The sequence below is a fragment of the Phycodurus eques genome, chromosome 21 (assembly GCF_024500275.1).
Source record: "Phycodurus eques isolate BA_2022a chromosome 21, UOR_Pequ_1.1, whole genome shotgun sequence".
Lineage (NCBI taxonomy): Eukaryota > Metazoa > Chordata > Actinopteri > Syngnathiformes > Syngnathidae > Phycodurus > Phycodurus eques.
Genome location: NC_084545.1, coordinates 10,044,602 through 10,071,654, shown reverse-complemented (window position 1 = coordinate 10,071,654; position 27,053 = coordinate 10,044,602). Strand labels below are relative to the sequence as shown.

The 27,053-nt window shown below is 38.5% G+C and overlaps 1 protein-coding gene across 4 annotated transcripts; it reads left to right on the top strand.

The window, feature by feature from the left end:
* The first annotated feature begins 189 nt into the window (after positions 1-189).
* Positions 190-25,641, top strand: ccny (cyclin Y). Of its 4 annotated transcripts, XM_061666645.1 has the most exons (12): positions 190-869; positions 14,621-14,695; positions 17,193-17,213; positions 18,249-18,283; positions 18,462-18,485; positions 18,810-18,910; positions 19,013-19,048; positions 19,303-19,360; positions 19,820-19,939; positions 20,654-20,820; positions 22,556-22,718; positions 24,081-25,641. In XM_061666645.1, the coding sequence occupies exons 1-12, from the start codon at positions 716-718 to the stop codon at positions 24,195-24,197; spliced, it is 1,071 nt and encodes a 356-aa protein (XP_061522629.1). In that variant the 5' UTR covers positions 190-715; the 3' UTR covers positions 24,198-25,641. The 4 variants fall into 4 exon arrangements, with proteins under 4 accessions (XP_061522629.1, XP_061522630.1, XP_061522631.1 ...); XM_061666646.1 differs by lacking the exon at positions 17,193-17,213 and having other exon boundaries at positions 24,081-25,640; XM_061666647.1 differs by lacking the exon at positions 18,462-18,485 and having other exon boundaries at positions 24,081-25,640.
* Positions 25,642-27,053: the final 1,412 nt, after the last annotated feature.

Sequence of the window (27,053 nt, the reverse complement as noted above, 5' to 3'; positions counted from 1 at the left end):
GACAGCTATTTCGGTTTTGCATTACGGGTTTCACGTATATGCGGGAGTTCACTGTATTAGCCACAAAGTCAGAAAACTTTATGAACAAAATAAATGTAAACTTCACTCTGACACATTCAATATGGGGGCATCGCTGCCGTACGATTCCGCGCCAATGCTGTGTCTAGGTTTATCAGAAGGGGGCAGAAGGGGAAACATCCCCGATGCTTATGAGAGCAACACGGCAGCGGAGGAAGCAACTGATGTTCACATTTTATTGGCTACCATGTAGCATCGATAGCCAGACAAATATTTGCCGAACGAGCAAAAGTGTCATGTGTTGCTGGTCGCTTGGGTCGCAAGAGCGTAATAAAATGATTTGGTGAAAAAGAGGAGGGGACGCTCAGTCGGCAATAACAAGACGAAGGGAGTCGTCAGAGAGAAAGCGAAGTGTCTTACATGGAGGCACATATCTGCCCTCGCCGGAAGGTTTGGAAAGGGCGCTGGCCTGCTCGTCAACTCTCTTAGCTTAATTTAGCATTTTAGCCGCATTTAAATGGATCGGAGTCATCAGCTAAGCATATCCTAGGCCGGGGAAAGGGCGTGTAACGCTAGCGGATAACGGGGCCAGTTTGTAGTGTGTCTCTTTGCATTACCGCCCCTCCTTTTTTCCTCTTCCCCTTACCAAGAACCAAAAGTTGTGTCCAACGACTATCATTAATTACATAAATTGGCCATGGGGAATACACCTTCCTGCTGCGTGGCGTCGAGCCCCAAACACCGGCGGAACAACCACTCCAGACTAGAGCCCTATCGGCCAGAGCCCGAGCTGAGCCGGGAGGATACGGGCTGCAACCTCCAGCACATCAGCGACAGAGAAAATTTGGACGGTAAGAAGATGCTTCTATACCTTCAATGCTCAAAGAGATTTATTTAGATTGCAACTCGGACGTGCAACATTTGTGCGAAGGACCCACCCATTCGTTACAGCAATAAAACTCCTTCTTTGCCAGTCTCCACAACTGACAACAGCAAGAAATTCCAATAATCTTGCGAATGACAGTACAGTGGAGCCCTGTTTATCGCGGCGTATTCCGCAATATAGAGAGACCGTCTAAAATAAAAAATAAAAATACTTTTACCCCTCCCGTGCTTGCAGATTACTGTAAAACTGACACTAAAAACAAAAGGGTAATAAACATTTTATATTTTGAATGTTCAACCAAACCATTCTATTTTGTATGATCCACAACTTTTAATTTCGGCCTCCACAAAAGATTAAATGAAAGTCTACAAGTCTCTTGACGCATCAAAGTGTCAATCATTCAATTGGTGATTGGTAAATGTTCAGACGGCGAAACATCTCCATATGTGACATGCATTATTATATTATAAGGCTTATACCCATTTGTAATTTGTATATGATAGTAGGCTTACTTAAGAGGTAAAATATCACCAAAAGTAACGGCGATATCAAAGTATTTTAGTTATTACTAGACTTTACACCGATTTTATCGGTCTGATCGCTATCGGCCGATATGTAGCATTTTATGCTGGTCGGCTTTAATGTCATAATTCGACATTGCTCAGCTCCGCAAAAGACATTTACTTCGCGTCGCCATCGTGCACAGTATAGTTGAATCCAAAAGCTAGTTTATTTTTAGCCTTGTCCGTGCGTCTTTTGATGTAGTATTGGAAATATCTGACTGCCAATAAAAAGAAACATGTCTGTGTGGAACAGACAACACGTCTGAGACAGACAACACGTAATCAGACTACAAGACAAATTTGCTCTTTCACGATTGCACTATGTCAGACTACTGCAATAAAATCTTGTATTCCGATACCACCACATCTCGTTTTTTACGATCATTGGGCTTTAGCTTGTCAACTCAAATGCAATCGGTTACACTCGTTACCATGGCGACGACAACAAGCGTGGCGCGCGCCGACTTTGTATTATGAGGACAAAATGGGGAAAAACGTGTGTTGGTGCTCAGGACAGGAGAGGACGTTAGTTTAAGGTTTGTTTGAGGTATGTTCACATACTTTTAATACGATACGGCTCGCAAGCAGGCAAGAAAATGTTATGTAGCCTAGCAAGCTTGTGGTACCACGAACGGTTGGACGTAAACATGCAGCCGTTCTGTCGAATCATGCTCTAAAGCTTTGGTGCGGGTGAAGTCATTTAATTACAGTAAGTTAGCACCCATTATTTCTGTCATGTAATGTTGGTTTGACCTGACTGATTAGAATACACGATCTGACTAGAGCAGTGATTTCCAACCTTTATGGAGCCAAGCAACATATTGTACAATTGAAAAATCTCACAGAACACCAACAAACAAAAATGTCACAAAAAGTGGATACATTAATTACTGTATGTACTTCCTGCCATCTAATAGAAGACCATTTATCATTTGTTCTATCTGTCACTACGCCTCACTGGCATAAATAGATGAACAAAGATACATTATTTGTTGTAAATATAATGTTTTTGCGCAATTAAGTAAACAAGTATATACAGTAAATGAACAGGTCATTTAAATAGACACATTACTCCATCTTCTGATCGGATCAATTATCGGTTATCGTTTTTTCCAACTCGCTGATCAGCCCCAAAAATCCTGATCGTGTAAAGCCTAGTTATTACGTTATGTAACATTTATGTTTTTTTTGTTTGTGTCGAATATCATTAATTACAACAAGTTATTACAAAGTTCAATGTCTTACCATTACCATATAAAGTGCCGAAAGCAAACATGGTCGGTCACTATTGTTCCAGTTGTGTCAAGTAATGTGGCTGCACATGAGCTTTCAATGAGCTTCCTGTGTCTTCGGGATGCTGTAAAAGCTCTTAGAATCCTTCGTTGACCATCTGTATGTACAGCCCATAACGCAACATGACACTACCATTTATTAATTAATGGAAATAAGCGTGAATAACCCGATCACTTGTGGTCTGCCAACTGAGACACCACGTGACCATTTCGAACGCTCCTATAATGCAAACCCCCAAAGATGGGCTCCAGATAATTAGCCAAGATGTGATGGTAATTATAAACTTTTAAACAACACACAGTGCAGCAACACATACAAACAAGGTGCACAACAATACTCACAGTCACACAATATATTCTCTCTGCTCTATGTGAACAGTGATTGTTACTGGAGTCAGTAGTAGTAAGTTGGGGACCTTCTCTGCCTCATTCTCCTTGCATCGAATTATGCTGCATCTCTCGAGGTAGACCTCAGTGCTTTTTGGCATGTTTCTGCACAACGTGGTACTTCACGGAATGCACAAAACTCTAAATTTGGACTTGCGCCATTATTAAAATGTCTTCAATAACATGAAAGTGATTATATGTTCCAAATGTTCACATCTTTTATCAAAAATCAACAACTCGTGTACATATTTTCGATCTCACCAATGATGGGCAAGTCAGTTTTCAGTTAACTTCCTGGTCCATTCACAACAATGGGAAAGTGGATGGACAGTGCACAGTCGTGATAAATAGTCACAGAGAACGGTGTCCAGCGTCAACAAACAATGCTAAGCTAATATTACTACTGTAAACAAGCTGACGTTAGCCACGGATGCTGTATTAGTGGCATAACTTATTTATTTGCAATTTAGTGTTAGCAGTTTGATTTTCTTTCTTTTAGGACTTCACAGTCAAATAAGAATCAAAAAGAGGTGCTAAAAGTATGTTGTTTTAAAATAATAGCTATATTTAGAATTTCATATGTAGCTGGCTGTTGCTAAAAAGCAAACAGTGAGCTGCGGAGTCTCTGTCCTGTTTCCTGTCTTTGTATTGTTATAACATAGCTACAGCAGCCAGGGCAATCTGCTCTCTTCCTTGACAGCTGTGCCATGTTGTTTGTTTGTGGTTCATTAAGAAATAATACAGTACGTTTATCAAAGCGTTATTTCTGGATAAGAACACCCATGGTTGCAGTTTTTCTCTTGCAATGAGGGCCAGTCGTCTAATTTGCATTTCTGTCTGAGTTGCTTGTTTTTTTGCAGTTGTCCAAATTAATTGTGTTCTGCTGTGTGGGTCGGTGTGCAGCGGGCCTAAGTCTGTGGGTCTCCCAGCAGAAGGTGTTAAAATCCTTCTTTGTTTCAGTGATATAATAGTAGAATTAATGACTCTGGAGGGTCAGTCTTTGTGGTAATGGTTGTAATGTAATTTGCCAAATAAAGAATTGTGCCTTTTGAGATAGATGTCCTTCCTTGATAAGAGGAAGAGCTGTTTCACACTATTACCAAGATTAAATAAACCCCAATAATCAATAAATGTGTTATAATGTTTTTATACCAAGAACATTTTCATTAATCACAGCCAGACTCATAATGTTTTTTGTTAATGTTTGTTTCTTGTCCTTCAGTTATCGGGTTTTGCAAAAATTTACAGACTACATTTTGTTAATGTTTCAAGGACTGCTATATAATTAATTTCCCTATACCCAAGAAAGTACAGTATAGGGAACGAAAAGAACAACTCATTATCCGAAGCACACTTCATGGTACAAATATATATTTATAATTAATAATAATTGTAAGACAAATTAAGTGAAATCAGATAATTTTCCACATCATCCCTGGTTGTCTCTCATAGCACACTAGTGTGCCATGGCACCCTGGCTTGAAATCACTGGGTTAGAAATTAGTTTAGTACAGGTATAAATGTCCTACGACCAACACATATTTGCAGAGAAAACTAATGTATTGTTAAGATTTGAAATTGAAGATTTTTAAACCAAAAGCAGCACAGAAATCTAGTTATCCAAAGGATTCAATTGTAACAGAGATTGTGGGTTCTTTGTGGAGTTTTGCACCCTTTGAGTGTCTTTGAATTCGTTGTGTCTATACACAAAAAAGTGTTTGTGTGCGCTTCAACTAGCATGTGATTGGAAAAAGAAAATCATTCATGAAATCTGCTGACACTGGTGACGCAAGAAACAAAACATGCTCGCTCATCCCAAATATAAGTGATTCTTACCATAAATTAGCACTATAATAAACCTGATTTGCCCAAGCAGTCGCCCTCTGTCTATATGTTCCTGTGTGTTTCCTCATTATAGAACTAACTCCAGGCAATTATAAATAATTCCTGCCTCTGCTGACAACTAATAGTTTATTTCCATTTATGACTTTTTGTGGTCAGCTGCTCATGGTACATAGCTTGTGCTTCACAACACATCACACTGCTTTTCAGGTTCAAATACCATCACTCACCCTGGACTGGTTTGCCACTGCCGATGCACAGGCCTAATGGGGAGTTATAGTGTATGACCGTTATCACCACAAAGGTTAAAGGGGAACTAAAGCCAAGATCTCAAAACCTTGTTCTATTTTAAATGTGCATATCTTCTTAACCATCTGCTGTTTCCTTAAGACATCACCTGAGACAACACTTCACTGCCCACCACTGAAGTGGCTCTCTCTCTCGCTACTGTTGCTTGGAAGTCACTTCTGGTAGCTTTTGAGTGGGTATTGGCCCTATGCCAGCAGCACAAAAGTGAGCCACTAACTACCATTAGCCGCCAATAGCCACCTGATCTATTCTGTAATCCACAGGCCTTGTAGTCTCTGGCTTCCTGGCACTTTCCCAAAACATACATATAATGATAATTGGAGACTCCTAAGTTGCTCATAAGTGTCAATGCGCGTGTGAATGACCGGGTACCAGTCCAAGGTGTACTCTTGCCCAAAGTCAGCTGGCATAAGCTCCAGCTCACACGTAATCCTAATAAGGTCAAGCGGTATATAAAATAAGAAAAACATTAGCCCAAAATACCAAAACGAAAAGGCTTTCATTTAATTGACTGGGCTTCCAAGCCATCCATACATCCATTTACTGAGCCGCTTATCCACACAAGGGTCGCGGGTGTGCTGGAGCCTATCCCAGCTATCTTCGGGCAGGAGGCGGGGTACACCCTGAACTGGTTGCCAGCCAATCGCAGGGCACATAAAAACAAACAACCATTCGCACTCACATTCACACCAACGGGCAATTTAGAGTCTTCAATTAACCTACCATGTTTTTGGGATGTAGGGAGGAAACCGGAGCGCCCGAAGAAAACCCACGCAGGCACGGAGAGAACATGCAAACTCCACACAGGCGGGGCCGGGATTTGAACCCCGGTCCTCAGAACTAGGAGGCAGACACTCAAAACTGTCGCCCACTGTTCCACCAGCTTCCAAGCCATAACGTTAAATTGCCGTTTAGTATGGCATTCCAGTCAACATAAATTCCAGCGACTCACTTTTCCAAGAATAGAGATGTACTGTACATGATGAAACAGAATCATTTCTCACTGACTGGATTTTAGTCAAGGCTGACATCTGTAAATGAGCAATTGCTCCAGGCGCCAACATTCCTCTCTGTCTTTATGATGTTGCAGTTAATTTGTGGGGCACACACATGAACATATTGACGAGTCTTGCTAGCAGGCTAATTGAAATCTGGGCATGGATTATTTATGCCTGGTTGATGAGCCTGGGGAGTCTCCAATGTATGAGTTCCAGACAGATTGACCTACATGTACGTGGGTTACCATTTGACTTGGTGAGGTGAGAGTTGGGTGAGATTTAAAATTAATAAATATGCACTCATTTAGGTTTAGTTGATTATTTCACTATTAATGAAAACAGTATATACTGTATATTAAACATATTTACACTTATTGTGATCATGAGAAAGAATTTCATATTAGAGTATTCTCCTTTGAGAATGTGTTTTAGTGGAACTTCTGAGGTTCAACAATCCCTTTTGGGAGAGGAGAGGAACCCCGATTTAGTTGGATTAAAAAGACAAACAAACGAGAAATTTTATTAATCAGTTTTAGGGTCCAGCTGTTGCCGTCATAAAACCTTTATTTACTTTACAAACAATGTTTTAACAAACATTTTAATATTCATAACCATCATACAGGAGTAAAAACAAGTGAGTCTCTTTATTCTGAATTGTACAACATTAGGCACATTCAACTTTGGAGGTTCCACAGGCTATTTAGCTGAAAAACTGGTCATTTCGGAATAGAGCTATATTAGATAGATATTTTCATTATGGAAACAGCACAATACAGAGTAGTAGTTGATTGCTATACTGCATTTTTTTTTTGCTTGCAACATCTCATAGGAGTAAATTCTAGTCTAGTCAAACTGGACAAACCACTGTTTTCCACAGAGTCACAATGTACCCATACTCCGTATACAGTAGATTGTACCCAAGCATGTTGTTCTTTCTCCGTTCATCCATGAATGCAACTGGCAAATAATAACTAAAATATTGTCGGGCAATAAATACAGTAAACCCTGGCAGCGCTTGACCCCTATCGCCTGGGAATAGAGAAAAAACGTAATTGATGCCCCCTAAAAATGTTTATACTTGCCTATATTTATAGTTAAAACCATAACTCTACCCCAAACTATGATCCCCAAACACTTTATCATTTAAAATTTATCAAACAACATTGCCAAATTCAATGGTTTACAGATGATTTGCTTTTCAAAAAAATGCACCAGAAGTGCATGGATGCTTCACGTGTAAAAATCACAATTGTCAGAAAATAACGAGGCCTGTGTCATCTTAGCTTGAGCTTTTTGATAGCCACACAGCAGAGCAAAAGCAGTGGCAAACACACTATGTAACCTCTGCTGAAAACTTCAGTTAAATGTAGCTCCTCCAACTCATACCAAGATCTTAGAAAAGATGAGATGTATCACTTACCCATACTTCCTTGACACCAATTACTACTTACCTTTTGCCAGGGCTTTGGCGCCATTTTGTGGCATCCTAGGTTGTTGCAGAAAGAGCCCCAAAATATGCCAAGATTCTGGAAATAGCTCAGGGTAGGTTCCACAAGATAAATGCGAACAGGCTAATTTGTGAATAGTTGACCGCAAATAAGCGGTGGCTCACTGTATGTCAAAAGTTTTTGTGTCTCTTAAATCTAATGTACCTCTCTCAGTTGAAATGTTCACCATCAGCTTTTTCACTTTTACTGTGATGGTTTATTGCCATTGGTTTCTAAGGAATGCCTGAATTAAGGCTTCAAAATGTTTAACCTAATGTCAACATCTGGCCGCTGACAGGACATGTGCAATCACAGCCTTACACTGCCACAGCAATTGTGGGAAAACATCTGTGCTCAGTGACTGTTTTTTTGTCAATGTCTTTATGTCTCAAAGTGTTCTCTGTCAATTGACTGTCTGTTGTCGTACTAGAGTGGCTCCAACTACCGGAGAAAAATTCTTTGTGTGTTTTTTGGACATACTTGGCAAATAAAGATGATTCTGATTTGCATGCCAAGGTCATAAAATGTTTCAACATATTACATCAAGCGTCTATATAAATACAGATTCACGAAAACCTATAAGGTTGCAACCTTAACCCAGGGCCATGTGGAGATAACAAAGACAGTGACTACACAGGCCCACCTTAATCGATGGGCATGGATTGCCAAACTGTGGACAGGATTTATAATCAGATAATGCAAACTGTTCAACTGTCTAGGAGGAAATACACAAAACATGTCCCGGGGCATATTTAAGGAGGAAAGTTCCTATTTTGATTTGATACAGCCACATTTTTTTATGGCTTAGGCCACAGGTGTCAAACTCAAGGCCCGGGGGCCAAATCTGGCCCACCAAGTCATTTCATGTGGCCCGCGAAAGCAAATCATCTTCGTCAACTTCCATGATTCTTGCTCAAATTCTCATAAAATAATAGCAATAGTATCGTTGAGACATTGCAAGCATTTTCTGTTTACAGTAACCTGAACAACAGTTGAACAAACTTTTATTCTTGACTTCTCATTTCAAAACTAGGTATCCATCAATTTGTTGTGTGTATGTAATAATATTAGGAGGTGACTGAACATTTATATGGTTTCACAGTCAATGACCCTCTGAGGGAAACCGTGACTACAATGTGGCCCGCAACAAAAATGAATTTTACATACCTGGCTTAGGGTGTGTGATTTGTTTTGTGGTTTCTCTTGTAATATTTGGAAGTGGGCCGAAATTGCAAAAGCGATAATGTTGGGACTGACAGAAAGTCTTCACCAATCATGTTTAGACCAACGTGGAAGGGACAGTTCCTCCTCAAGTTAAAACAATTATACTTTATAAATAATGCATTTTTTGTTTTATAAGGTGGCAGTCCATACCATGTCCACAGCAAGGCAGACTTATTAATAATGCATGAAGCCCCTAGGGTCTAAAAGAAAGGAATGAAAAAGCAATTGTGTCTAGCCTGCTAACATACTTTATAAGATGATGGAGGAGGTTCCCTCTTTGTATAAGCCAAAGAAAATTGGCTTATACAATTGTCTTTTAAAATCTGCTGACCATCTATGCCTCGATGTGCAAGTATTAAACATAAGAGTAGTGAAGTCTTGAAATGCCTAACATACTGTATGTACAATAATCCCTTGTGGCTTGAAGCTCCTTCCCTCATTTCAGCATAGTTCCTTCGCACCAAGATGCCAAAAGGTGTGCCACATCAATACTTTTATATTAGGCAGGGCTTTGGCCTCATAAAAATAGAGAATAGGTGACTCACCACATAGCAGAGGGTAGGTTAAAAAATGTGAATAGGTGAATTAGGGAATGGTAAATCAAGATTGTGTAGTGGATCACTCACTGTAACTCATCGCATGGATAGTGAGCGTGGGCTGGGAAACCATTAAACTAGGAATTAAGATGCTTTCTATATAGGCAATACTTGAACAACATGCATTTTGTGTAATAATTAGGGGTTGGAATATCTAGTCCCCTCACAACTTCATTGAGATTCATAGCCTTACGATTCAATTGGATTATTATTCATCTTGAATTGCTGGTCATTTGCAAATGTGTGCACTGCAGGAATCAATGATTCTGCCACTCCGAAATGTGATTATTATTATTTTTTTAAATTATGATTATTTATTATTGTTTTTCTTCTTTTTTTTTTCTAATCTCATTAAAAGCAGAGAGAAACATGTACGGTATGTTTATATATTGTTTCTAAACCAAAGCATTTGAAAACTTTAAATGTAAAATCAACTGTGCAGTAATGGCTGTTTCATTTTCTGTTTTTATTAAATACTTTCTTGGCCTTATTTGTATTTTTTATTTTATTTTTTTATAAAAAGAAATTATGACAATTCAACTTTTCCAAAAACATTTTTGTGTTTGTATTATTTTATTAACGAAATTTGTCCGTATGCTTTATGTGCAAGAAGAGTGTCTAAAAAGTGTTCCCTTCTTTAGTTATACAGTATACAGCAGATATAGATGTTTTCCCTACTATATTGATCATTGTGTCATCAATAGTCATGATGTGATCAGTATCGTGATTTACTTTGTGATTCCCACCCTTACAATTAAACAATTGCTTTTTAGACAATCATTAGTCTGAATGAAGCCTATAAATGGGATCAATCATCCTGGCAAAATTTTATAATTCCTATTTTACAGGCTTTATTGTTTTATACTCTCCAGTCCCCTACACTATGATCTACCTCCCTTCTCTATGTCATGTCAGTGGGACCCAGCTGGTCGTCCAACCAGCTGTGGCTATAGACCCTTTTTAAAAAAAAAATGTTTTCATTTTTTCTTAAAAACCTAATTACTGTTGCTGGATTTCATGCTTGGTCTTCTCCTGTTAGGTGTTTCTGTGTCTATTCGTTAAGTAACTACACCCACCTGTTTAGCTTTGTTTTGTTTTCACAAACTCTCTTTGTAGGATGTTTTGCCATTCACTCTCCAATGAAAATCCTTACTTTTGTTCTTCATCAGAAAGATGTACATCAGATCAGCTGCACTGCTAGTGTTTGTTGTTTCAGCAATGCTATTATGTGTGACAGTGTCACACTTCTATCAGGCTCAGCAGCAATTAGTAGAGTGAATCAGGGGGGCGAGGCATATTTAAAGACAGCAAAAGCCTTTGAATGTCTTGCCTCCACCATCTGAGTCGTCTCAAGCCAGCGTTGCCTAGTTACAGCAAGAAGATGTGGGGATGAGAGGGGAGTGAAAGGAGGAGGGCGGGTTTGTGACTCAGTTGGGTGCAGAGTAAATGACTACCCTCTACTTGCCACCAAGTTTGCGACCCCTACACATCCTTAGCAGGGAGCCTTCTGTCATTACCCCCACTCATTGTGTGCAGTAAACGTATGCTTTCAGCTGAAACATCAATCTTACGCACGGTCGGTCAATGAGAAATCGAATGTATCACAGCCAGAAGTAACACTACAACAGAAGGTCAGTTTAGCATTAATTTTCCAAACGATTCTCGTCCAATACAATCGCCAAAAGAATAAAAAGGAAATTTGACTTTTTGACATTTATGCACAATTTAAGATACCTAGTAACACAGTGGATATAAACAGTCAACACACATCTCAAACAATCCTGGAGAAGTTGTAAAGGCAATAGTATACAGTGACGGGATTTTGATGATTATATTTAAAACTGAAGAGCAATAAGCACGAGCTCTGAAATTAAAAAAAATTAAACAAATAAAAATGTTGGACAAATAACAAAAGGGGTCCTATATAAAACTAAGATTGCATTAGAAGAGGACATGTGACATAATACCTTTTAGGGAGTCAAAGGAAGCAAGGGGGAAAAGTGGAAAGTCTGTCTTCATTGAGTTTGAGGAAAAAAATCTTCAGAGGTCAAAAACCTTTGGTTATATGAACTATAATGTACGATAATATATTTCACCACCACTGATGTTCTAATATAAAAAAATATGGTCATGCAGCATCAGGAAGGCCGAGGGGAAGTAAAAATAAACAGCTGAGCTAATGTGGGTGCATGTGTCCACATCCTCTTGTAATTGGAGGGTTATTCAGAATTAACCAATCACATTGAAACTTGTGTTAAATGGAATTCAGCACACACCTGCCACCATTTGAGGTGCCTCCGATTAACCCCCAAAGTTCAGATGTTCTAATCGGCTTTTCCTGGCATTTTGTTTTTATTTATTTATTTATTTATTGCTTTCTAGTAGAAGCCTGAAGGTTTTGTGCTAACACTGATCGGTATTTTGGAGCTGTTCGTAGCTCTCGCCACCTAGACTAAGCCAACAGTTCCAGCTGAAGCAAAAACATTTTGCGTTTGCACTAACATTTTGGAATTATGGCCAAAAAGTTCATCCTTGGTGTCATTGATTGAACAATAATACATTTTCCCACATGCTTTTGGGAGATTACAAGTATGTTTTCTCCTAAATCTAGCCTGGTTTGGATGTTTGTAGTCACATTGGTTTTCATGGCCAAGTCTGCCGAGCGGAAATCGTTATTCTCAGTGAAGGTTAATTGGGAATTTGAATATTGTCAGTGTTGTGAAGCCTACCTTAATTGTATTGTATAATTAATTGGTCTTTTCTCGTGAGAGTGGGCTGTCTCCACTTGTGTGGGGTGTTATTTCCCATCTGCACAATCCTGTCAAATCTCACAGAAGAGAAATGTTTTCTGATCATTTTACATATTTCCTCAACACATTCCCCCCCACCATGTTTTCTTGTTTCATCCAAAGCAAGAGGACCGATATGTTGTTTCTACTTCTGATCTTCATTTGGCGTTGAACACCGTTTTTATAATATAGTAGAACTGCTGAAGTGAAAGGCCTTTGAGATTATATAATTGAGAGTCTGACCAAAGGATTTGGTAAAAGGCAGCCAAAAAAATCTAGAGGTATAATTGCCATCATGCGTATGACATAGATACCTTTGCATATGTTGCAAGATTTTATAAAATCTCAAAAGAGATATTGGCGTATCTTATGGGGCTTTCGCTCAGTGAAAATCAACATATTTAGATTTTTCTTTGTCATTATTTTGTTTTATTTGTGAGCCCACTACTGTACAATATGACTAAGCCAAAAATAATAATTTAGGAAAAACTGAATGGATACGAGAGTGTGAGTTGTGTTTAGTCCTTCTTGTATTCGCAGTTAATGTAACTTAGAATGTTGCCTGTAAATTTAATAATGATTTTATGATGGTGACAGTTTGACTCTGGAGCTGATAAATTATATTTTCCTCATTTCTTATTGTCTTGGGAAAAGTGTATTCCAAATGTGACCAAACCAGCAATCGACCAATGTCCCAGAAAGGATGGTGTTCGGACTTCAAGTTTCCACAGTAATAAAGATTTTAGCTTAAACCAAGTGATTGCCTCTCGTTTTGCTTTAGTCTACCTTTTGTATTTGCTGCAATATGTTTTCACCACCCCAAAAATTCATTTCCTCTCCAGTTCTTGAAACGCAGGAAGTTGGATGGTTTAGGTCCTCCCCAAGTTGGAGGTTGGAAGAAAACTAATGGGGGTAGAGCCACACCAACGGTCACTGACACCAGTATCTGTGGAGAGTCCATTTCCTGTCTCAAAGAATGGAGCCGTTGATTTGCAATTTCAGTACAATGTTTCATTTATTCGTGACTGATTAGATTCAGTAACCCCCCTCCTTCCAACAGATGTGAGCATCATTTAACCCTCTTTTAGTGCTTGCTGCCTCTTCCCACACACAACATAGTGTGTCACTTCCTCCTACATTGGTTCGCTGTGTGTGTATATATGTTTGTGTGTGTATGTACTTATGTCTACGCGCTCGTGTATATTTCCTTTGAGGCTCTTCAAGTGGCTTTCTAACATAAAAAGATGGTAATTCAAAAGCGTTTTGCACAATAGCTATGTCTCGGATGCATAACCTGCTGTGTATCCAAAGAGGCTCTGTGATCTTGGATATACGCCACAGTTATTGTCAGCATTAGAGTATCAATTCTACAAAAGAGGCTTTAACTTTCTTATTCCCCTCTTTTTTCAGCTCATTATCTCCTCATCGTCTCTCCCATCTCACCTTTTTTTTTTCTCTGTTAATTTCTCGTTCATTTTCTGATTGCTTTTTTCTTGCCTTTGTCATTTTTATCCGATACTCTCTCTCCCAGTCAGGTTTTAAATGTATCGCTCATCTTTTCTGCCTCCTTTCTCACAGTTTTATCAGCTTTCTATTCTCTTGTGTGCAGTTGTGCACCCTTTTCTTGCTCATTTCCTTCTGACCTTTCCTGTTTCACTGCCATCATCTGAGAAACCAGAAAGGTGTTTGCAATGTGTCCGGTTTACACTGTTTGACTGTTGTTGGGTGTTTTCCGCAAACTTTGTGAATTGGATGAGGTCCATACCATCATTGTTTCTCACTGTGACTGTACTGAGTTTATAGCAAATATTAAGTCTTCATGCTTAATCTGAAGCATACTGTTTCAAAAAAAGGTTTTTCACTTGATACAACTATGACATTACAGTGTAGGCGTGTGTGTGAGGATCATGATGTAAAGCAAATCAACAGTATACCTTTTTGCTGTGTTTGCTCGGGAGCATTGATTTTACAAGCCGTTGTTTACAATACGGTGTCGTAGCCATCTGGTCTGACTGACTGTTTCTCCTTTCAGATACAGTAAATCCATTAAACCAGGGCTTAACCCCTCAAGCCACTGATCCACCTTTTCACCTTGCAGTGAAAGTTTCCCGCCCAAAGTGTAGTGTTTTCATTGTGCCAAAACTCTGTAATGTGGTGATGATTGACAATTTTAATGTGAGGAATGCTTTAAAAGCAAGGCCAGACTGATGTTTTCCCTTCTGTTTTCAGATCTACCGATGGAGTATAATCCCTCTGACCATCCTCGAGCCAGCACCATCTTCCTGAGCAAGTCCCAGACTGATGGTGCGTTTTGCTGCACGAGTGACACACACTTTTGTCTGTGCTTTGGAATGTTGTTCTACAAACTGTTTCTTTCTACTCCCTTCCCAATCCTTGAGGTTTGTTGTGGATCTATCAGAATCAGAATCCTTTTTATTTGCCAAGTAGCTCCAAAACACACGAGGAATTTGTCTCTGGTAGTTGGAGCCGCTCTTGTACGACGATAGACAGCCATTTTGCCTTAGCCTCTAGCAATTATGATGTTTATAATACAATTATAATGTTAAGACGAAAGAAGCTGAAGCTAATTTATAGCTATAAATACTTAAACTGTATCTATCTATCGATCTATCGATCGATCTATCTGTTGCTCTCTCTCCATCTATCTATATATATATATATATATGAACAGTATCTCCATATATACACTATATTGCCAAAAGTATTCGCTCACCTGCCTTGACTCAGATATGAATTTAAGTGCCATCCCATTCTTAATCCATAGGGTTTAATTTGACATCGGTCCACCCTTTGCAATTGTTACATGTTAAACTCTTCTGGAAAGGGTTTCTACAAGGTTTAGGACTGTGTTTTTTGGGAATTTATGACCATTTTTCCAGAAGCGCATTTTCAGGTATGAGGTTACACACTGATGTTGGATGAGAAGGCTCTCAGTCTCTGCTCCAATTCATCCAGTGTTCCATAGGGTTGAGGTAAGGATTGTGCAAGCCAGTCAAGTTCATCCACATCAAACTCTTTCATCCATGTCTTTATGAACTTTGATATGTGCACTGATGCACAGTTATGTTGGAACAGGAAGGGGCCAGCTCCAAACTGTTCCCACAAAGTTGGAAATGTCCAAAGTATTAGCTCTGAGTTCCAGTAAAAAGAACTGTGACTGCTTCAGCATACCAAGAGATTTTGGACAGTCAAACAGTTTGGGAATTACCCCTTTATGTTCCAGAATGTTTGTGCACCCGTGCACAAAGAAAGGTCCATAAAGACATGGCTGAGAGAATTTGGTATGGATGAACTTGAGTGGCCTGCACAGAGTCCTGACCTCAACCCAATAACCTTTGGGTTGACTTCGAGTGGACAGTGAGTCAGGCCTTCTCGTCCAACATCAGTGTATGACCTCATAAATATGCTCCTGGAAGAATGGACAAAAATTACCATACCATACATGAGTCAAGGCAGGTGAGCGAATATTTTTGGCAATATAGTGTATGTATCGCTATCTCTGTATGGCTTTCTATCACTATCTATATCTCTATCGATACAGTGAAAAAAAAGTCTACAGACCCATGTTAAAATGTTTTTATATTTGTTTCCCACCTTTAATATGACCTCTAACATGTACAACTCAACTGACAAAATAGGGGAAGTAAAAATAAACAACTGAGAGGATGTGGTTGCACAAGTATGTACACCCTCGTATGACTGGTGATTTGGGTGTGTTGAGATTTTACCAATGACATTTAAACATCTTAAATGTCAGTCAGAGCACACACGTGCCACCATTTAAAGTGACTGATTAACCCAAAATCAAGTTCAGATGTTCTCGTAGGCTTTTCCTTCTCATAAATACTAAATTACACTGAAATGGTATTATGATTTTGAATTAAAATGAATGACAGGTGAGTGTAAGACATATACAATCTCTTGAACTAACCCTAACCAACGAACCCTTAATTCTTAATTTTGTGGAACCTATACCTCGTGATTTGCGGGAACCCCTTCTTAACCGCTTTTATTTATATATATATATATATAACATGGTAGTTATAAGGGAGCATTAATTATTCTCACATTTTCTTGATTCACGGTCAGGCTCGGTCCCTATCCCCCGCAAATAGCAGGAGTCCTCTGCATATAAGTACACACACACATGAACACATTTTCATTAATTTCATACAAAAAATAAATAAATCCATGACAAAAAAATTTAGGCATATGTCTTGATGGGCAAGTCCTCACCAATTGTCATCTTTGACTAAAGTATATTTATTGTTTGGCAGTGATCTACATTTCTAGGTATGGAGTCACACAAAAGTAGACTTATCTACGCAAACATCCCCAGCAGCCCTCATCAGATTTTTTTACAGTGAAATGTTTTGATCATCTTGAATAGCTGTTTTTCGTAGTGGCAGAAATATCCCCTCAAATGTGAGGGAGTTCTTTTTGGGTGAAATTCAGTTGAGACATAATCTGCCTAATGCGATTATAAGAGGCTTAATATTGTTCCACTTGCACACACTATAGTAAAGCTCGTCTGCCGGAAGTCTTATTTGATGCAATGCTCTTTTATTAACATCCATCAATATCTTGTCTCAAAGTCTCCGATTTGCTAACATAGTTTGAAATAATTAAAAAAAACAAATGGGGTAAGAAAGGCCTGAAAACAAAAAACATTTCTCTTAATAACTAACTTAAAAATGAGAATGCCATGTTTACATTTCACACTGACATTTCGTGTATGTTAAGACAAACAAGGCGACAACTTGGGCTTTTGTCTTTACAGTTGCAGTGCACAACAAGCGAGGTAAGGGCACGACTTTGTCTGTTCACAAACGACAGGTGGCGTCGTGCTCACTGTGCTTCTTCACTTGTTGTTGTCAACGTTTTTTTGTGCTTGGAATGCAACATGCCGCTTTTTTATGGTGTGTCTTCGCAGTAACTTTGAGTGTGTGTGTTTTGCAACGGTGTGCATGTTTTGTCTATGAGATGATATTTTGTGAAGAGGGCTGCAGAGATTTAGCACAATATATTTTGGTCACCAGAGTGATAACAATTTGTCTTGCTCGATTTTATTGCCCTTTTTAGCAGTGCCGTTGCTACTGATTCAAACGCTGTCAAGAGTAACCCGTGTGACGCATTTTAGAATAGAAAAACATATTGCTTTTGAAATACTGTACTGGTCTTTTTACACAAGAAAATCAAAGGTGAAATCATGAACAAGAAAAGCAAAGAGGTTGCACTGGTGTTGCAGCCTTACCTCAATACATCCAACTGATTGCGCTGATGTCAATACTGCTACTCAGCCTTAGTACTGTATTTGGGTAATTCTATCATGCTTTTCACCTCCTGTTAATAACATCATTTATTTATTTATTTTCAGTCATTTTGGCAGGTCAATGCCGTTTTAGCATTTGTATTCAGTGAATGCAAGAGATATTCAAGGAAAGAATGTTTGTGTCTGTGTGTGTCTGTAAGCGCAGGAGCCTCCCAATAGGTATAAAAAAACCAAGCAAACAAAAAAACTGATACATTCTTTTAATCTCGTTAAAGATACAGATAATAAAAATGTGTTGATTTTGCTTAAGTTTACATATAATTTTACTAACATTGAGATAAAAAGTCAATAGTAGCTATTTTCCACTGTAACGTAAAATGTTATTTAATAAGACAGCTTGAATTATTTATTGTAGAGTTGACTTTAACATACAGTGCCAGTATTTGAATAAAAATCAAACACTCAGAGAAAACCTGGATCAATGCTGACCCCTGTTGGTTAGGGTTTGGTACTGCTTTTAGGTGACCATCTGTGTGCTAACTTATTCCACATCTTTCCTTTCAGTTCGAGAAAAGAGGAAGAGCCTTTACATCAATCATGTGAGTATATTGAAAAAAAACAAAACCTCACATAACATTTTAAGGGAGAAATTCTTCACTCAAAACCGGATCATGATTTTTCCTGGAAAATAATTAAATTGACAGGTAAATGTTGCTAAGGGTTGTGGTACATAGTGTGCAAATGGTAATGATTGCCTCTTTTATTTGTTTTTGCAAGTTCACACACATTTCGGAGAACAAGGTAAACATAACCAAAATAATCTGACCATTGTCCTGTGGTGTCTCCATTATTCGAACCACACATCCTCAGTGTTATGTATCATTGGTCATGTAAACTGACAACCATTTGGTGTCATTACATTGCTGTATGGGCGAGTTGTACCACCAATAATTCCATTGCCATTGCATTACGATACAACTCAACACTTGACTTTTTCTAAATTGTATTTCAACATTCTCCATAGTTCTTGTCGTTGTTATCCCCTTTTCAGACTGTGTGGTCCAAGATGAAAAAATGGTGAATTACATATGTGCATCCTTTTTTACTTTTTTATATCCACTCCAGCATCATCCAGGCCCGGTAAGAAGGAAGTACAGCTCATGTTCTACCATATTCCTTGATGACAGCACTGTCAGCCAGCCCAACCTCAAATACACCATTAAATGGTAACTGGATTTTCTTTACTCAATGTACTTTTTTTCCACACTCCATTGTATGTATGTGTTTTATACATTTACTTGTAAGTTAATGGTCGTTTGTTTTTCCAGCGTAGCCCTTGCAATATTCTATCACATAAGAAACAGGTAAGAAACTATTTGCACGACGCATTCTGTCTCTTTAAAGTGTGCACATTCTTGACTCATATCAGTACTAAAGAATGCAAAAGTCAAACTCTGGAAGCTTGCAAATGCTCTCTTATTTTCTGATTATAACTTGATATTGTGGGACATCCGCGATAAAAAGTCCAGCAAAAAGGCCGATCCATGCATTATTTAACTGGTAGTATCCTAGGCAAATACTAAATGCAGTTTGATGTTCTTGCTGTCTTTTATTCTAGAGAGGTCGACGGAAGAATGTTGTTAGACATATTCGATGAGAAGCTACATCCACTGTCGGTGAGAGAACAACTGGATTTACAGTATATTTAAATGATTTAAAAGCTGTTAAACAGTGAATTGGGTGCCATTGTTTTGGATTCTGAAAACTAAAACGTTATTGCTTAAAAGACTAAATTCAGATTTATCGTGCTGCAACTGCATCTAGCTAAGATGCATTGCTTTAAAAATATTTTAATTCACATACAGTATATGGTCATGAAGGGTATTTAGAATATGGTTTTGGATATGACCCTGGACAAAAAGCAGTTTGTGTGAATGCATGCTGTCTTTGACAAGAGAAAAGAAAAATGTTTGTCATAAATTATGTAAATGTGAAATAGACAAGCTATATAAAAGATTTGAGAGTAAAAAAACACATCATACAGATTAGATTTCATTAGAATAAGTAAATAATAATCATTAAAGTAATTATTATTTATATCACCTGATGCTTTATGCACCATATCGTCACTGCAGAAGTCTGAAGTTCCGCCTGACTACGACAAGCACGACCCTGAGCAAAAGCAGATTTATCGCTTTGTAAGGACGCTATTCAGCGCTGCACAGCTCACGGCCGAGTGTGCCATTGTCACATTGGTGAGTGCACGTTCTGTAAATGTGTGTATGTTTCGGTGCTGGCATGTAGAGGGAGGTTTGGGATAGTGGTGGTGATGTACCTCGCATTGCCTTTTGGTCCTGTATTAATTGTAAAATTCTCATTCCCTCAATATAGTAGTTTCTATTAAATGTACTGTATCTTATCTTTCAAAGGGACATTGAAAAATTCTTTGTTTTTGTACATTAAGTATGTGTGATTAAAATAGTCAGCTGTGGCATGAATCATTTTCTGTCTGGACGAGGAGGGGTGAGCATCACCTGCTGTGGAAGTGAGGGAGTCTCCATAAATCTCCAATAACGCCATAAAAAGTCGCACGATTTGTTACTAGTCGCTTTTTTTGACAAAATAGTCGCTAGCGGAGTCGAAAAGGGCCTAAATGTAGTGTCATATACAGTTATAGATCTCTCCCAAATCGGATAACTTTTGTTTAATCCTATGTGTACATTGACTTTAAGAATGTGAACTTTAAGACACCTAGGAACTGTTTAAAATTGTGAAAAATGCCCATGCCTCATTTAATTTAATTAATAAACTAAGCTATGTTTCTTCCCCCCCTCACCCAAGTACTGTCACCCAAAAATTTGTTTTCTTTTAATAACAGTCATTGTGGGGACAAACTACACATGGATAAAGACAACAACAACTTTAAAGACTATGCCATAATTAATATTCATTTTTATATTTGTCAAAAGGTGTATTTGGAGAGGCTCCTGACCTATGCTGAGATTGACATTTGTCCCGCCAACTGGAAGCGTATTGTTTTAGGAGCCATCCTCCTGGCATCCAAAGTCTGGGATGACCAGGCGGTGTGGAATGTAGACTACTGCCAAATTCTCAAGGATATCACTGTGGAGGACATGTGAGTTACATGAAAACATTTCAATTCTTAATATGTTATTGTTGTCTGAGTTGATGTTTGTATGCATGGAAATGTTGGAGGAAGATGTGAAAAAACTAAACTCCTGGGTGCTCTCCTGGGGCAGTCTAGTAACTGCCTGAACTGAAATGCTTGAGTGATAGCAGTGGGACTACTTTTGATATCACTCTGAAATCAAAAGTAATTGCAGTCACGTATACAGATTTTAAAAGACTTGTATTCTTAAATCTTACTGAAACTTGATGAGTGCTACCCTTGGATGGTGTAGTAACTGCACAAACTGGAATGGTCGAGCGATAAAGGGAATTATGATTTATTTATTTATTTATTTTTCTTTGGTATTTATGCTTACAGTAATTTACAGTTAATGATGGTCACGTGTATATAGCTTTCAAATGGATTTTATTATGAAATGCTCATGCTGCATCAGAATTGTATCCAATTTCCTGGGTGATATATTGGACTAGTTTAGTAACTGACAGAAATTTAATGATGACTAACAGGGAAAAAATTTAAAATGCTTTGAAAGCAAAGGCAATATTTGCCTTGTTGTTTTTTAGGCTTTTTTCTATTTTTAAAAAGTGTTTTACCGTAATTCCTAGTAGCATATTGAACATTTAAGTGGGGAGGTGGCTTGACGGCAAGTTTTGAAATTTAGGCTGGCCTGACCGCAGCTGTACTGTGCTGCTCTCAGCACACACACGCTCACTGGAGTAAGACGTGATGCTGGTCAAATATTAGCAAATACACAAATGAGATTCACTTTAAATAGTACTGGTACATAAGTTAGCATTACATTATTTGACGGTCATTACTATTGTCGGACATTTGCTTAATTTAATGGCCAAATGCTAACATTCATACCCCAGCAGGAGAGTTTCCTAAGGTTATGCGGTATGAGTCAGCTATTATGGTAGCTTCACAATAATTATTGACAATGGAAATTCCATAACAAACTGAACGGCACTATGTTGGTTGGTGGACAAAAGGACGATACATACATGAAGTTCTGGACGTCCTTATTTACAACCTCTTCGTAGGGGTAGGAAAGCACCTTGAGATCCAGCACATATGCTGACCTACACCGTATGTCTTTCTTGGAGGTAATCGTGTCTGTGTATTCTGAGAATGAACACAATACTGTAAACATCTCACCACTACTCTGACCTCTAACCCCTGCTGTATTCACACTTGCCTGCACCGTTAGTTCTGTGAACCTGTCCTTGACCTCAGAAATCCCTCAGCCATGACTGTAATCCACCTGTTTTGGCAGCATGCCTGTGAGATGAGCCAGACATGCATTTGTCCATCTGTGTGTGTCTTTGTGGATGTCTGCTGTAATCTCAGATAGCACATGACAGTGACTGAGCATTTCAGCACAGATTTCCTTGGGAGGTCAATTTCCAATCCCCAAAGGCCCTAACGGACGGAGACAACCAGATCCACCCTCGCCTCGCCTTGTAAAATAAATACACATGGACCAGAATAGCTGGATGATTGCCACAGTTAGAATTGTTAGGCAGAGTTTGGTTTTCACCAAGGCTAAATTTAGCCTGTGTGTTGCTATATGCCTGTAAATTAGTGTGGGTGGCAAAATAAGGACCTGAAAAATAGAGCTGAAATGAATCTAACAATACAACTTAAATGGACAGAACCGAAGAGAAGTAAATGGACGTGGTTCTTTTCATTTAATCACCTGTTTTAATTTCCAATCAAGGAACGAACTGGAGCGCCAGTTTTTGGAGCTGCTGCAATTCAACATCAACGTGCCGTCCAGTGTCTACGCCAAGTATTACTTTGACTTACGTTCCCTGGCAGAGGCAAACAACCTCAGCTTTCCTCTAGAGCCCCTCAGCAGGGACAAGGCCCAGAAACTCGAGGTGAGCAGTGGTCACTCATACTGAATACTCAATGGGTGTAGTACAGAGAAAGACATGCATACATACAGTATTATAGCGCAACTCCTAATGTGAACAGCTCCTCTGTATCAAGTTTAAACTACCGTAGCGCATCACACCAACATACTTACATTCCCTACCATGGATAAATAAAGATTTCAGAATCTGGATACTGAGCAAGAGCCTACCGTACCTCATGATATTTCAATTCAGTCACCATAAAAATTAAGCTTCCTCTTTCGTTTTTTGTTGCTTTGTGACATTTAATTTAAAAGAAGGACCAGCATCAAAAATATAAACATTAGAGGAGAAGAACAAAATAACATACATATAGGTTATATTTGTATATGCACATGTTCACAAACACAATCCAATGGACATGTGTTTGATGAGGAGATGTCGTATAGGCGGCATGGTGAACCATGTGGGTAGCTTATCTTAGGCTTTGGGTCATCTGTCTTTCTCCCATGTACATGTCATACCAGGTTTGTCGAACTAATTTTGGGCATGGGCCCCATTGTAGTTATGGTTTCCCTCCGAGGGCTGTTACGAAAGCATGTATATGTATAAAAAAATAAATGTATAATCACCTCATCCTGTTATTGCATGTCCCCAACAAATTAATGGATAAATAGTTTGCAAATCAGAAGTAAAATAGTTTGTTCAATTATTGTTGAATTCATTTTTAAAAGGGGTTTGTAAGAAAACGTTATAAAAAGTGAAGACCATTTGCACTTTTGGTACAGATTTTAGCAAGAAACATGAAGTAGACTGTTAGATATATTGTAGAAGTTATCATTTATTTGCTTAGCTTGCATTAGTATTATGGACAATGTTTAGAAAGAAAGATGTCTCGCCTTCAAGAAGATGACTCAGCAGGAATCATCTGAGAGAAGGACGTGGCCGGGACGTGGCAGGTGCCATGTTTTCACCTTGAAACCCTACCCTTAGTGTGTTGTGTCTTGTAGCTTAGTACGTTATGTCTTGTAAACTTAGAAACCTCCCTATTTTCAAATAAATGCAGGAGCGACGGGAGAGATTGTTTAGAGCGTGTTGAGAGGCTGTAACCTGAACAATCTCCCATGCGCCCTCCTCATGAGTAAAATGACCAACGTCTTCATTCCTTTTGTGTTTATTCATTATAATGTTTGGTGAGATAAATCCAACATAGACACAGATGACTAGCTTTTGTGGACAAGTAAAATTATGTGGCTGGCCAGATATGGCGCCCGGGCCTTGAGTTTGACACCTGTCACAGACTGACTGAGTTTTTTGCATTTTTGAACATTGCAACGTGTATCGTCTTCACCTCTCCCTCATTTTTCTTTTGTTTTTAACCTCCAGGCTATATCCAGGTTGTGCGATGACAAATACAAGGACCTGAAGAAGCTAACGAAGAAGCGGTCAGTGAGTGCTGACAACCTGTCGGTTGTGCGGTGGTGTCCAGCCATCATTTCCTAACGATGGCCGCCAGCGGCACCTTGGGAGTGGAACCTGTCAGCGGACTCTGCCTGGTTAGCAGGCAAAAACTCGGCAGGAAGCTGTCCTGTGGATATGTGGGTCTGTTTGCCGGATGGGGCACACAAACACAATCTGGCACTTTTACAAAGCGAGATTGCACCTCTCTAGTTGTTGTAAATAACACTGCACTGAACTTGAACGAGCTGAGCGGAACCAAACGTGTGTGAGTGCAACAAAATGAAAAAGTGCTAAAGTTAAGTTGAAATGCGACATGTGAGACCATCAACGTCGGAAGGAAAAGGAGAATAAGAAAGTAGCAGCATGGCTACATTCCTGTCATTTTAAACGACCTCCTTCGTTTCTTAGCTTTTTTTTTTTTTTTTTTTTTTTTTTTTTTTTTTACGAGCTCACAGTTTTAAGTTCAAAAACTCTTCCAGTATTTTGTTTATGTATTTCTGCTCATTCCCAATTCAATACTACACAAGGCTGTGTACATTCCATTCTGCATATCAGCACCTCTTTATTGTTTTATGCATTTTACACAGTGTTGATTTAGCTAACAGCTTTACACCTAGCATTCCTGCTTCATGAGCCAACAGTGTCAAAGAAAATCAGTGTTAAACTTCCATTTGACACTTTGACAGGAATGGAGAACTTAAAACATGCGAGTTGCTCGTCTAACTCAGACATTCACTTTAAGCAATATTCATGCATTGCCTCATTGTTGCAATTGGGTAGAATGAAGCATGCATACTCGAGGAGGGAGACTCTGGCACCCATTTCTCAGTCAGAGACGTACTGCAGAGGTCATGTTGTACTTCAATCACTGCCATTGTCCTGACCTGTGGTGCCTGTAATAACACATTTCAACTCCTACACCACTGAGCAAATCAACAAGTAACTAACAAATAACTTTTTACCCCCACTACATTTTGTATGGTTCTTCCTTCTTACGAAACAGCACAAGTCAACAATCTGTTTTCAGAAGCTACTAAAAACATGACTCTTCAGGGTAGTTTTATGTTCTGGAGACCAGCTGAATTACATTATTAAATGTGATAATTATCTAACACTGCTCACACAGATTGTATACGTTTTGCTAAGTTGTCTCTGTATAGTGTACATACAGTGCCATTGTGCAGGATCTGCGGTTTTACTGTTAGAATATTTATATTAGATCTGTTTCTACTGTACATGAGGTGGACAGCAATTATGTGACAAATCATTCAAAGAATCTGAAGTATAAAGATTTCAATGGGAGCTACCCTCAAAGACTTCTGTCTTGTTTCTTGTTACAATGTTTTCTAACTACAGAAAGGTTTTCATGTTAAGTTATATAGGGAAATACATTAATAGGCATACAGTAAATGATGTTTTCCTATTTTTTTAGACAAAGTCTATGGGAGAATTGTCTCATATTTTATTTAAATGAAGACGCTCATATTTGGAGCACCACACTGGCAAAATTATATCTGGAAAGTGAAAAAGGATGCTTCAATTTGTAGCATTGTACTGTATATTGAATATATAAACAATTAAAATGTAGTTTTAAAACAAATAACGATATGAGGTGAATATATTACCATTAACTTTTGGTTGTCAAATACATAGATCCAAAAGTTGATTTAATCTCACATAATTGCTATACTTTACAAGCGCATTATTTTGTATCGAGTTAAAATTTTTGTCCTCCACTTTAACTTTTCCTGACCAAGTTAAAAATATGTTTTATTTATTTTATTTTATTTTTTCTCTTCCCTCCCCCTGAAACTTTTGGTATAAAAATATCACTGCAGTATGCGGGTAGTTAAAAATATATGTGAATTATTTTTTGTTCAGTAGTTTGCTTGTTAAAAAATTAACACAAATTTTGACCAAAGATGTATGATAAAAATAGTTGTATTATTTTAGGTACAGTTGTGTCAAAGAAATTAGAATTGTGGCAAAACAAATATGATTTTGGTTACCTGTATTTAATACAAAATCTGAACACTGTAGTCATATTTCTGATGTTGAAGTATAAAATGTAATTGGCAATATTTTTGGTCAATTTCGTTTGCCAAGCTCTAGAGTCAGACAGTCCCCGGTCCAGGTCGGTGTGATGTCAGGCTCTGACCAGCAGGTGCCAGAAAGGAAGATGTAAAACCAAAGTGCTGGAGACATAAAGCACGTCCCTGTATGGCCGTTGAAGTGGGAGTGGATTACACAGTGCTAATGTTTGAAAGATGTGCAATAATTAAAGTATAAAGGTTTGCAATAAGCCCAACGTTTACTTCTTCAATTCGGCTGCCATTATCCCAATAATGTTAGATCTGTCTTATGCACTGGTTGAATTCGAGAGTTGCATATCCACTAAATAACAACACAATACCTTTAAAAAAGAAAAAAACTGATATAATGTGTTAGGAGATTAAAGGAGTCATCCTTTTTTGATAATATCATAGTCATTGAACCTACTTCCATGCAATTTTTTGAAAGTTCAGTGTTCTGTTTAGAGAATAATTTTTCACAGAGATTTAAATCTGGTTTTAGCTGTATCTTGAATTAAACATCAAATGTCAGTTATACTGGGTCAGTTAAGGCAAATTAGATGTTGAGCTTGATTTCAACAATGAGCACTGGTTCAGTGAAATAAATGGGCGAGATCTGTGTTCATCCACTCAGTGGGGAAATTGGGAACAGCTGCAAGAACAGGTGGTCAATCTGACTGCAGCGCCTTGTGGAGGTTGTTTGTATTTGTGTTTTTTAATCCTCTTATCTGCTTCAAAACCATATTATCACTCTTTGTACATCAGTAGTAGCCATTAGCATCCATTTTCAGACTGTCAGTGTGAGCAGTAATGGAGAACCTAATGG